This window comes from Canis aureus, chromosome 8, assembly GCF_053574225.1.
Source record: "Canis aureus isolate CA01 chromosome 8, VMU_Caureus_v.1.0, whole genome shotgun sequence".
NCBI classification, from domain to species: Eukaryota; Metazoa; Chordata; class Mammalia; order Carnivora; family Canidae; genus Canis; species Canis aureus.
In genome coordinates this window covers 52030962-52044312 of record NC_135618.1, presented here as the reverse complement: position 1 = coordinate 52044312, position 13351 = coordinate 52030962, and the positions used below count along the sequence as shown (strand labels likewise).

Genomic DNA, 13351 nt, shown 5'->3' with positions numbered 1-13351 from the left:
AGGGGCCAGAGTAACAAATCAGAAAGACCCATAAGGAAACAATCAGACAATTCCAGAAGATAGGATGTTGGTGTCTGCATGACAACTGGCCTGATTTCTGCTACAAGTCAATGTCAAGAAAAAAGGGGGCCGTGTCTGGAAAGATCATTCTAGATTAATTCATATTTCAGAGAAAAAGCCACCGAATGCAAAGTACAGGCTCTAAATGGATCCTGGTCTGAACAAGCAAGCTATGAAAGACATTTTGGGGACACCTGAGGAAATCTGAATACAGTCTGGATTTTAAATAATATTAATTTTAATTTTTCTAGGTGTAATAACTGCAGAAAGTGTCCTTATTTTTCAGAGATATATGTTGAAGAAACTCAGAGTAGGGGTGCCTGGGTGGCTCAGTTAACTGTCTGCCTTCAGTTCAGGTCATGATCCCAAGGTCCTGGGATCAAGCCCCACATTGGGCTCCCCGCTTGTTGGGGACTCTGTTTCTCCCTCTCTCTCTGCCCCTCCCTGTGCATGTGCTCTCTCACTCTCTCTTTCTCAAATAAATAAATAAAATCTTTTTTAAACAAGAAACTCAGAATAAAATGTCCTGATGTCTGTAATTTACTGTAAAATGCTTCCAAAAACTAATACAATAAAATAATGTGTCAAAATATTAACAATTTAAAAACCTATGCAATGGTTTACTTGGTTTATATGAATGTTTATATGAATGTTTACTTACTATTTTCCCATGTTTGAAATTTTTCATAATAAAATGTTTCATATATACAAATATAAAACATATATATCAGGCATGTCTGGGTGGCTCAGTTGGTTAAACGTCTGACTCTGATCTCAGCATAGGTCTTTTTTTTTAAGATTTTATTTATTTAAAAAAAAGATTTTATTTTTTTATTCATGAGAGACACAGAGAGAGAGGCAGAGACATACGTAGAGGGAGAAGCAGGCTCCCCGCAGGGAGCCTGATGTGGGACTCGGTCCCAGGACCCCAGGAACAAAACCTGAGCCAAAGGCAGGTGCTTAACCACTGAGCCACCTATGTACTCCTTCCAAGGAAAAAATTTTAACAGAAAAAGAAATTAAAAAAATAAATGAAAGAACCTGACTTTGAACATTCTACTTCAAGAGTTAGCAAATTTTTTTCTGTAAAGAGCTAGAGAGTAAATCTCTTTGGTTTGGCAGCTATAGCAACAACCTTACTGGCCACCATAGCAGGAAGGCCTCATAGACACATAAACAAATGGATGTGGCCATGTTCCAGAAGGACATTATTTATGGGCACAAATTTGAATTTCACATATAATTTTCGTGTTTCACAAAATGTTATCCTTGTTTTGATTTTTTTTCAACCATTTAAAAATGTAGAAACAGGTGGCAGGCCAGATTTGGCCATGGCTATAGTTTGTCAGTCCCTGGTCTACAGAATCCCAATGGCAGAAATCTCTTCTATGAGGTAAATTCACAAGACAGGAGCCATATGTCTCTCAGTAGGGAGTTGGGTAAATAAATTACGGGTGCTGTTAAAAAGCATACTGTGGATCTATATACATGCTTAAGATACATAGTGAAGCAAAAAAAGGTTGCAAAGTAAGACCTGTAGTATCCTGTTTTCTGTTTACTTTTTTAATTTTCTTAAATTTTTAAAAAAGATTTTATTTATTTGAGAGAGAGAGAATGAAAGAGAGAGAGCACAAGTGGGGGAAGAGACAGAGAAAGAGGGAGAAGCAGCTCTTCACTGAGCAGGGAGCCTGACGTAGGGCTCGATCCCAAGACCCTGAGATCATGACCTGAGCCAAAGGCAGATGCTTAACTGACTGAGCCACACAGGTGCCTCATCTTTTTATTTTTTAAAAAAATGTTTACCTATCTACTTACGTATCTAAGTACCTAACTGCATATGTTTGTAATGTACCTATCTATCTGTGCCCGTATAGAAAGAAAAATGGTGGACAAAGATGAGCTCTGACCTGGGGCAATAGACAAGGAAAACATGCTAACATGGACTTTCACTTAGTTTGCTCTCTTCTATAGTAGGAACTTTTCAAAACATTGTATTTTATAGAAAGAAAAATAAAAAAGAAAGAAAAGGTAGCTTTATGAACACCAGAAGGAGATGTCCACTACAGAGCAGGTGAACGGAAAGCAAGTCATAGGCAATACATATGAATAATTCATCTTTTATAAAAAAGAGAAGAAAATGATGTATATGTACATGTGCATACGTGTGTGTGTGTGTGTGTCTGGATGTGCACAGAAAAGGAAATTATAAATAATACAATTAGTATGGTTACCTCTAAAGACAGAAAGTCTACTATGTTGTGTATATGTTACTTTGAGGGAAAAAAAGCACATTTTAAAGCCCCACTTTTGGGGCATCTAGGTGGCTCAGTCCATTGTCTGACTCTTGACTTGGCTTGCTCAGGTCATGATCTCAAGATCCTAGCATCAAGTTTCATGACTGGCTCTGTGTTCAGCAGGGAGTCTGCTTGAGATTTTTTGTCTCCCTCTCCTTCTGTCCCTCTCAAATAAGTAAATAAATCTTTAAAACAAACAAACAAATGGGCATCTGGGTGGCTCAGTGGTTGAGCATCTCCCTTTGGCTCAGGTCGTGATCCTGGGGTCCTAGCATTGAGGCCCACATCAGGCTCCCCGCAGGGAGTCTGCTTCTCCCTCTACCTGTGTCTCTGCCTCTCTCTGTGTCTCTCATGAATAAATAAAATCTTAAATACATACACACACACACACAAATAAATTTAAAAAGTTCCACTTTCCCTATCAGTTGTCTCGCAGGCAGAGTGAGAGGTCTGGAAGGGTGAAAGGCAAGGTATGTCAGGGCTGGGGTGTTCCCAGCTGATGGGCTCCCAGTGGGGGAAATGAAGACCTTACCGCCCCAGTGAGAAGCTCCAATCCGGTGAACTGGAGGGTGTTCTTCTCAGCCACGGTAAACTGAGGGATTATGATAAAGCTGAAGGTCACAATGAACGAGAAAATGTTGAACTTCAAAAGCCACCTCAGAAAGTTAAAATAGGAGAGGACGCTGGTTCCAAACTTGCTTCCGATGACCTTGAGGGTCTTCTGCCATAGGCTGATGTAATCGAGCAGTTCTGACAGGCTGTTCTTCGATCTCCGGTAGGCCTGGGGTAGGGATACCAAGCATGCGGCCTGACGTTCCCTCAACAAATGTCTACTGAGCAGGTCCCGTAAGAACAAAAATGGACAGTGTCTAGAGCTTTATAAACATGCCAGGCACGTGCGAAGCATGTTTGTAAACATTATCTCATTTAGTGTGCAGGACCACTCCTCAAAGTGAGTGCTATTATTACCTCCCTAGGTTTGCTGTTTTGAAGGTGACACCATAGCTAAGCTGTCCAAATAACTCAGCAACCTCTTGGACCTCTGCTTGCCCACTTGGTTTCTCTGCACCTAGGCTGACCCAATTTCTGTGGCTTTCAATGAAACAGCCCTGAATATTCCTCTTCCCCTTGGATCCCTTTCATCCCCACTCTGCCACCTTGTTTCATCCTCTTGTTATGCCCCCTTTTTTTTTAATATGATAAAAGCCTCTTACCCGTGATATGGAGCTTAGACACTGAGCACAGCAGTTGAGCTCAAACATACGATGGGAGTGCTTACTTTTCTCTTTGTCAACCATTTTCCTGTGGGGAACAGCAGAAGAAAGGGAGAGATACCAATGCTGGAATCATTTTGTTCCCAAAATATTTACTGAGTGCCTAGGATATGCTAGGCACAACCCAAGTAGTGAGGTAAAAGAGAATGATTTCCCTGGCTCATGGAGCAGACATATCGCTTAGTTGGGACAGAAAGACAACAAATAATAAATAAAAGGTTTACTATGGAAAAGAAAAAGAAAAACAGAGCAGGGTAAGGAAATGGGAAATGCTAGAATGGGGAGTGCGCTGTAATTTGGAACAGCGCAATATTTGAGCAAAGTCTTGAAGGACAGGAGGGGTGAGCCGTTTGGATAAGGGATTGTTGCCTGCATAGGGAACAGCCAACGTGGGACCCCAGGGAAACTGGGATGGCTAGAATGGAATAAGCAGAGGGAAGGGAGGAGGGTTTGAGTGATAACCATTTCGGGGGAGAGGGAAAAGTACTAAAAGTCAATGGTTCTCAACCTGGGGTGATTTTGTCCCCCAAGGAACATTTAGCAAGGTCTGGAGACGTTTTTGGTTGTCAAACTCTAGGGGAGAGAGGTTTGCTACTAACTTCTAGTGGGTGGAGGCCAGGGCTGTGCTAAACCCTCTACAATAAACTGGCCAGAATCCTACAGCAGAGAATGACCCAGCCCCCAATATCAGGCATAATGGAGTTGGTAAATCCTGCCGTACAGTCTTTGGGGCCCTCATAAGGCCCTGCGACAGAGGCAGCCCTGCAGAATTGAAATGAAAGAGTGTTTTCAGAAAGATACAGCCACAGTTGACTTCCTTACCTTTCCTTTCTATTTCTCCCTGGTTCTTTCCGGATTTTCTTTGTCCACCCAAATGCCCACCCCCCACATCACCATCTTCCAAGGCTTGGCACACATCCCCTCATGTACCACCCAAGCAGCCTGTGTCACTCCAGCTGGTCCTGTCCCTGCAGTCTTCTCTACCTTGATTTGGCCTGATCTCCTTTTTCTCGTGTATAACTTACTTGTTCATGAATCCATCTCCCCTGTCAGATTTTGTAAGTTATCTTTGCAACCCCAGAACAATTGCATCATTGAATTATTTATTAGCAATTATTGGATCCACTCCACTAGTCTCTGCCAAGAGTACAAATTGTAAAAGAAAAGGATAAGGAACAGTAAATGTGAATCTTTCACTCTTTTTTTTTTAATTCCTGCCCTTAGAAGCCTCTGAGGTCATTTATTTTCTTTTTATATTTCCCATAAGCTATAAACTTCAGAGTAATTTGCGATTTACAAAAAAGTTGCAAAAGCAGTACAGAAAATTCTATACACTACTCACCATTTTCTCCTATTAACATCTTACATTTCTTTTCTTTCTTTCTTTTTTTTTTTACAGAGGGAGGAGGGAGGATTAGAGGGAGAGGGAGAAAGAGAATCTTAAGCAGGCTCCACGCTCAGTGCAGAGCTGAACACAGGGCTTGATCTCATGACCTTGAGATCCCAACCTGAGCTGAAATAAAGAGTTGGATGTCCAGGTGACTAAGACACCCAGAGTGCCCCAACATCTTACATTTCCATGGTAACTTTCCAAAACTAAAAAACCAACATTATCACATATACAATTACCTAAACTCCACACTATTCCGATTTCATTCATTCTTCCACCAATGTCATGTTCTATTTCAGGACCCCATCCCATATTCCATTTAGTTTTAATTTCAAACATGGGAAAATAAAGAGTCAGTAAGTAAACATTCATATAAACATTCATATAACCCAAGTAAACCATTGCATAGGTTTTTAAATTGTTAATATTTTGACACATTATTTTATGTCTTTTTAGAATCTTTTGCGATAATTTTTCAGGTTCCCCCCCCCCCCTTTTTTTTTTGATGACCTTGACAATTTTGAGGAGTACTAGTCAGGTATTTTGTAGAATGTCCCTCCATTGGCGTTTGCCTGATTTTTTTCCTCTGGTGATACTGGAGTTATGGTCTTTGGGAGAGAGTACCACAGAGGGCATGTGCTCTTCTGACCAGATATCTCTGGGGATGCTAACTTTGATCACATGGATAAGGGAGTGTTGGCTAGACCTCATCACTGGAAAGTTACTCTCCTTTGTTTTCCATACCCCATGCTTTGAAAAGCACATTACTAAGCACAGCCCACACTCCAGGTGAAAGGAGAGAGGAGCGTTTTTAGAGATTATTTGGAATTTTTCTGTAGAAAGATTGTCCCTTCTCTTGCATTTATATATTTCTTATCTTTCTTTTTTTAAGATGTATTTATTTATTTCAAAGAGAGAGAGAGCACGAGTGGGAGGAGCAGAGGGAGAGAGAGAATCTTGAGCAGACTCCACCCTCAGTGTGGAGCCTGACATAGGGCTCATTCTCATGACAATGAGATTATGCCCTGAGTCAAAACCAAGAGTTGTATACCCCACTGACTGTATCACCAGGAACCCCTGTTTCTTATCTTTCTGAAGTGGGGCAAAAGTAGAAGACTGAGGTTCATGTGAAATCTGGGAAAGAAGAAAAGCTTTGGGTCCATACCTAAGGTTCCTTTTCTCTTCCATGGTTCTTGGCTGATTCCTGATGGCTTTAATTCTGTCTCTGGATGTCATTGGTATCAGAGATGCAATTAACTTTTGACCTGTAGAGGAAAATAAATGGAGTTTAATTTTGTTTCCTATCACAGAATTTCAGCATTTTAGAGTATGGCACTGAACTTTGAGCATGTTTTTAGAAGAGCACAAAGAAAGAATAATATATGGACTCAGTGATACCTAAAACCACAATGAAAACAAGACAACAACATGGTATAATTTTTTTTTTTAGTCAGTTCCATGCCGAGCATGGAGCCTAAATCAGGCCTTGAACTCACAACCCCAAGATCAACACCTGAGCTGATATCGAGTTGGACACTTAACCACTGAGCCACCCAGCCACCCCAATGTGGTATATTTTTTAAATCTCAAAGCCAAAGGAAATGATAACATTTGCATGCAATTCCCATTTGATATTTCTCTTTTTCCTATGACAAGAAGCATTCAGTGAAGCCCTAAGCCCCTGCATGTCTGGTCAGGCTCACTCTCCTCCCCTACTTGAATGCCTGCATCACTTTCTCTTGATCCCCACACTCTGGCCCCAGCACCTTCTCTACATTTCTTGACAGTTGTCATATGCTCTTCTGGCCTCCAGAATGACTCATCTTCTCCTGATAATGCATATTCACATCTTCACTCAGCATGGCAGATACTGTGGATCACCTACCCCAGTCATTTCTCCTTTTTAATAGAATCATGATTTTGTTTAAGAATTTACCCACTGCTTCCCAAGCCCCTGAACTTCTGGAGAGTGGGACGCATCTTCAGGCACAGGGGGTGAGCTCCATGAGTCCAAGCTGATCCTTGCAGATGACTGATTTAGGCATGAGCATGAGACAAGATGCTGGCCAATGTTCTGTGACAGGTGATCTGCTGAGGAGTTTCTTGGGAAAGGTTTCTTCCTTCTCAAAAAGGAAAAACTGAAACACCCTCCCCCCCCAATAAAAACCCTAAGAAAAAGACAGATCCTTTTTCCTCTGCTTGTTGTTATAGCCACATTTGAAGCCTGGAACTGATGTTACCATCTTGTAATGATGAAGCCAGTTGGGGGGCCGACTGAAGCAACAACAGAGGGAGCAGACTGGCTCCCTGGTTGAGTTATTGAGCTGAACTCTTCATTTGACCTAGCTCAACTGGTGAAAAGGAAATCTCCAAAAGAGATCCATCAACTCACTCTGTTGAAGACAAGGAATTTGTGTCTCTCCTGAGAGGGAAGGGAGGCTAAACAGAGAGGAAGAAAAAAACAAGGAGGAGAAAAGAACACAAAGATGTGGGGAGATAGGAGCATGAGAGGAGACACCCCAATCTTCAATAAAGGGGCTAAACCCACAAAATGCTTTAGTGTGAATGGATTTTTTTTTCTCCTAGAAATCATTGAGAGAGGCTGGATTTTATGCCTGGAGTACAATGGGATGAAACAGAAATATTAGCCAAGAAACTAGTATTTTGCCTCAAGAGCAGAAAGGCAGGGATGTAGGGTCAGCTACCTGGTTTCATGGCAGACTTGGCAGTAAGAGTCATCCAATGTTGGCAAATCCAGAGTGGGAAGGAACTGGACCAAACCAAGACAGTGGTTAAAATGTCAGGCTTGGGAACCCGGCTGACCTGCATTTGAGCCCTGGTTCTGCGAGGTCATTTAATTTACTCATCAACCAAATGGAAGTGACAAATGTGCCTACCTCAAAGTATGGGGAATGAGTCAAACTAAATTCAATGGATAACAAAAAGGAAGCACTCAGCAGAATGTCAGGCACAGAAAGTGGGCTTGATCAAGGTAAATTCCTTTGTAGGTGTTAGATGCTCCTAAAGTGTCCCCTTCCTGGGGTCTGTAGCATCCTCAGGTCACCCACCAAACTTCAACCTACTTGATGTCTTAAAATGAAATAGTCCTGTAGACAACTTGGAAGCCTTCCTTGTTCCCTTCCTAACTCTTTTCTCCCAGTGTCTCTCTACCTTGAATGTTTTCATGTGAAGTACAAGGAGTGTCTATGCCCACACTTCGTCGGCTATGAAGGGCCTGAGAAAATGATTCATTCAAAGATGTTGAAAACCGCAACAACTGCTTGCTCTTTTTGTCATGTGGGCTGCTGAAACTCTGAGAGTCTGTCACATTGACGTCAGAAATGGATGAGACCATGCTGAAGCTTGAGTTAACCGGTGTCTTTTCTGGAACAACCCTAGATGGAACATTCTCAACCTCGATGATGATTTCATTCACTTGGTCATCAGACAGCATCTCTTGCCTCCTCCCAGCCTTGTTTCCTACCAGAGTGGCCTTCCGAAGACCTCATAGAGCAGTCACACTGGCATTGCCTGGAGCCGCCAGGAAGAGTGTCATCACAGAGGGATGCCCTATTCACATTTTTTAAAAGATCAGGGTTATATTGCCAAAGCTGGCCCTACACAGATCACAACATAACACCCCACGTCTGCACCAGAAGGGTCTCCTCATGAAGAAGTGTGTTTTCCTAAAGAAATCTCTGTCTTGGTAGCTAGGTAAGAAATTGGAAACAGAATCCTTCATTAAAGACAATAGGGTTCTAGAAACAGAAGGCAGAGATTCTTCTAAATGATTCATAATCAAAGGGCAAGATTTACCTTTTTAATTTGGTGCCTCTGGCCTAAAACTTATATTTTATACTTACAATTTTATATACCTATATAAATCCAGACAAGTTTAGAGTAATAGAATTATTATCTCCTGACTGCCTTGGGTAGCCAGCCCCACCACTTGTCTCTACCCCCATATCTACTCATACCCCAAGAAGCCTCCTTTCCTCGGTAGGCACCAGGCTCACCTAAAATTCTCCTAGCTTCCTTTGTGGCTAAAGATGGATCTGTAACCCCATTATGGTCAATGAGACATAGAGTTTTCAGGAATGCTCTTTAAAACGTGACAGTCTGCCTGGTTCCATTTTTTGGTCTTCACCATTTCTCCTTCTTATTCACCAGAAGCTGCCATTTTGAAAACAAAAGCTGCAAAGGATGGTGAAGAAATAAGCTATGGAAGGAGCTCAGTCCTTGACAGCATCTTGGGCAGAGCTGCCATATAAACTGTGAACCCCCTCTCTCCACACTTCTTGTTACAGAAGAAAAATAAATCTCTTGAATTGTGAAGCCATTCTATTTCAGTGCTAGGCACAAGAACACCATTCCTACCCAATAGATATGATTTGGAAATCACCTTGGCCAAGTTGTTTATTTAATACTTGGGGAAACTGAAGTGCACACAAATAAACTGACCTCCACTCTCATCACACTCTTAGTAAATGGCAGGATTGGGCCGGGACTCTATCCCTTCTCCCCACCAATAATAATAACAGTAACAATACCTGCCATTACTATAAGCCAAATACTTTAAAGTTTATAATTTAATTTTTATAATTACCCTATCCAGCATGTACAACAATAAACCCCATTTTATAGCTAAGAAAACCAAGGCCCAAAGAGGTTATTTGCCTAAGGTCATAAAACTAGCAAGTAGCAGAGCTGAGGGTCAAACCCAGGTTCCTCTGAACCCAAAGCAGGGAGCCTTAATCACTTCACTTCACTTGGCCGCTTCCTGTAACAAGATGCTGATGTATCATTTATTCATTTATAAATAAGTGAATATTTAAGAGTACCTACCATGTACTGGGTGCTTCTTAGGTGCATAGCATAATTCATCAAAGTGATATTTTATCAAGAGGCTGTCCACCAACTAATTGTAGGTGACTTGAGAATCCAAACCAATACAAAACAAAATGGTGAAGAAAACCAGATTCATATTTGGGTCCTCTATTTCTTTAATTATCTCTGCCTTCTGAGACTCTCCAGAGTCCTAGAGCCCCCAACTTACTAGAGACCCCAAACCTCAGGCTGGCTAGGTAGAGCAGTCCAGTGAAATTAAAAACCATTTCTTAAAATAAAATAAAATAAAATAAAATAAAATAAAATAAAATAAAATAAAATCCATTTCTTTTCCCCAATAGTTAAGCCATTTTCTGCTCTCATGGGAATCAAATGGAAAGTGTGATCATTTATACCTCCATTGTTCTCCCTCACAAGTAGCAATACCCAACCCTTGCAGAAGATACACCTCTACTCGAGAAGGCTTTTAGAGAATGAGGCTAAAGGCTGTCACATTAGGCTAGGGGGCCAGAAGGTGAGACATGGTTTCAGGTCACAAGGCCCCTTGATTCACATTATTATAGAGAGAATCCCATCGGTTGGTTTACTCCTTGTTGCTCATAGATTTGCCTCCAAGTTTCAGCATTCTCTGGCCTCTCTCCTGTTTCACTTCTTTTTTATTTCTCAGTCTGCCTCTGAGGAAACCTTCATCACCACACACAGTGATCGTTACAGAGCTTCCTAACTAATTTCACAGCATTCTTTCTCCAGTCCAACCACTCCTATACTCCAGCATCATAATCATTATATGATTATACAGAGAAATTTTGATCTATGCAGACTCAGAGGCCCTTGTTCCTGTAACTAACTCATTCACAAATTAATTCAACAAATATCTCTGAGCATCTACTGTGTTCCAATGTTCTTACTAGGTCCTGGAAGGTAATTCTACCTTTAATTCTTTGCTTCCCCCTCTCCTTCCTGCTGCATAAACCAGTACATACACCATATGAGTTGGGCTTCCATCACATGAAACCAGAAGAGTCCTGATGAAGACACCTTGCTATCAAGGAGAGAAAAAAAACTCTGCATATCTAAAATAAAACTCCATTTTATAAATTGAGCTAGTACTGCATCAGTTATCACACAAGAGGCCAAAAGGAAATAGTGATGTCTGTGAACACATTCCTCTCTAGGGTTGATTTTTGGGGAATACTATCCATTTAAGCCTTACCTTCAGGTGATTTGTGCCACTCACATCCAGACAATGGTGGGTTTCCATAAACTGGGTGGGGGCTACTTTCACCCACATAAGCAGGGTTTACTGGAATGAAGAGGCAGGAGACATCACCAATTAACCCACTATATTAAATATTATTAAGCACGTAATCATCAGTAAGACCTCAACCTTGACCTTGAGGTCCTAACAGATTAATGCTTGAGTGCTTGGGTGGAAAATAGGACATAAATATGAAAATAATGCTATTAAGTACAAACAGCATCAATCAGTGGTTTTCATTTAAATATAAACCTTGGTTACAAATAATTGTTACAAGGGAATGTGACTTAGCCATAAAAGAGTAAAATCTTGCCATTTGCAATGACATGGATGGAGCCAGAGGATATAATGCTAAGCAAAATAAGTCATAGAAAGATAATTTCTTGCTTCTTTAGAAAAATCCGAGGATATGGCCATACAGAGCCCACATTCTCCCATAACCCTAATAGGCCAAATCTGAACACCAGTCACCTCATATAGGCACAGGGTGTGCAGGGTCTCATTTTTCATAACACCTAATCAGGCTGCTTTGACAAGGGATGATAATACTTATCTTTTCTAGACTGTCAATGTTCAACCTTTGTAAGGTGAGTATTTGAAGGGCGAGGAATAAACTAATTTTTCTCTTCCTGGAACTTTTAATAACCGCTCCCCTAAGTCCACTGATTTTTACTTTCTTCCCAGGATATGATCCTCATCTTAACAAATGCTTACCATAGCCATTGCCAGAAGCCCCTGGCACAGAGGCCATATTCATGGATTTCATTGCAATGTTTTCAGGGTAATCTTCATTCTCTCTCCCAACGATCCCCAAAGAGCCATCACCCCTATGACGCAATGAGGGCCGGAATGAAGATGTTCTGCTGAGCACCCTGAAATCCCAAAATGACAGATCAATATTCATCCAGTAACATAGTAAGGATAGTCATCCATTCATCATCCATGCATCCATCCATCCATTCATTCATTCCACAAATGCTGACTGAATGCCAACCATGTGTTAGGCATAGTCTAGGAGGGTGAAAACACAAAGATAAAAACATGGGGTCTCTACTACCCTCAAGGAACTCTCAGTCCATTCTGGTAGAGCTTCTTAGACACAGCTAAGCAATTATAATACAAGTAGTAACTGGTGAGTACCAGAAGACAGGCCCAAGGAGTTCAGAAAAGAGAAAAGAATCTGGCTGGCAGTTTGGATGAAAATCTACATGAAAAAGAAACATTGGGGCAGCCCAGGTAGCTCAGCGGTTTAGTGACGCCTTCAGCCCAGGGCCGGACCCTGGAGACCCAGGATAGAGTCCCGCGGCGGGCTCCCTGCATGGAGCCTGCTTCTCCCTCTGCCTGTGTCTCTGCCTCTCTTTCCCTCTCTGTGTGTCTGTCATGAATAAATAAATAAAATCTTTAAAAAAAAAAAAAAAAGAAAGAAAGAAAAGAAAAAGAAACATCGAAGTGGGATTGGAAGGATAAATTCATACATAAAGAGTTAGGAGGAGGGCATTCCAAGGATGAAGAACAGCATAAATAAAGGTATAAGACTATAAATAAAAGGGCTGAATATATAAAGGGAATACTATAAAAAAATCAATTAACCTGGAGCAATGTTCTCAATTTTAGGTACATGCCAATTCCCAGTCCCGGCCCCAGACAATGACATCAGAAGCTCTGAAAGTTAGATCCAGGCATCTGTGTTATTTTTAAAGTTCTCTAGGCAATCAGGCGATTCTAAGGTTCAGTCCAGGTCAAGAACTACTATGCTAGAGGTAGGGGGTGGGAGGGATACGTAGGTGGGAAGATGGGAGGAAGGCAGGCAGGCAGGTCCTTGGCTGGCACTTTACATTAGACCAATGCATTCTCCTTCTTAAATGTTTGCATAAGCAAAGCAGTGAGGCCTTTCTTCCAAAGGTTATGGAGAACCATGAAAGATTAGAAACAAAGGAGTGAGAGAATCAAAGGTGCATTTTGACATGATGAATCAGGCAGTGGGGGATAAGACCAAGGAGGCCATTTTGATCTGGCTCTGTTAATCCTCCTATTTAGGTCCTGAAAATATCTGATGCTACTGCACACCCGAAGCTTATAACCTTATTTCTCAAGATAAATACAAGCCATTAACTTTTGTTGAATTTATAAATATTACCAGTAGAATTCATATACATGCCAAATGAGACTCATATTGGTTAAATTTTCAAAGGGTAAAATTTTTCGTATAGATTAAAAATAACCTGAC

At 41.2% G+C, this 13351-nt stretch overlaps 1 protein-coding gene across 4 annotated transcripts in view; it reads right to left on the bottom strand.

Annotated features, from left to right (window-relative positions):
- TMC5 (transmembrane channel like 5) overlaps positions 1-13351 on the bottom strand; it is a 65749-nt gene that overhangs the window by 26727 nt on the left and 25671 nt on the right. For 2 of the 4 annotated variants that reach the window (XM_077906782.1, XM_077906781.1), the window contains exons 3-7: positions 11839-11996; positions 11080-11169; positions 6184-6283; positions 3569-3656; positions 2887-3135 (exon numbers count right to left, since the gene is read on the bottom strand). In XM_077906782.1, the coding sequence (XP_077762908.1) occupies positions 2887-3135; positions 3569-3656; positions 6184-6283; positions 11080-11169; positions 11839-11996 (685 nt within the window). Of the gene's footprint in view, positions 1-2886; positions 3136-3568; positions 3657-6183; positions 6284-8189; positions 8745-11079; positions 11170-11838; positions 11997-13351 lie in introns of those variants that run through there. The other 2 variants (XM_077906783.1, XM_077906784.1) reach the window with 2 other exon arrangements.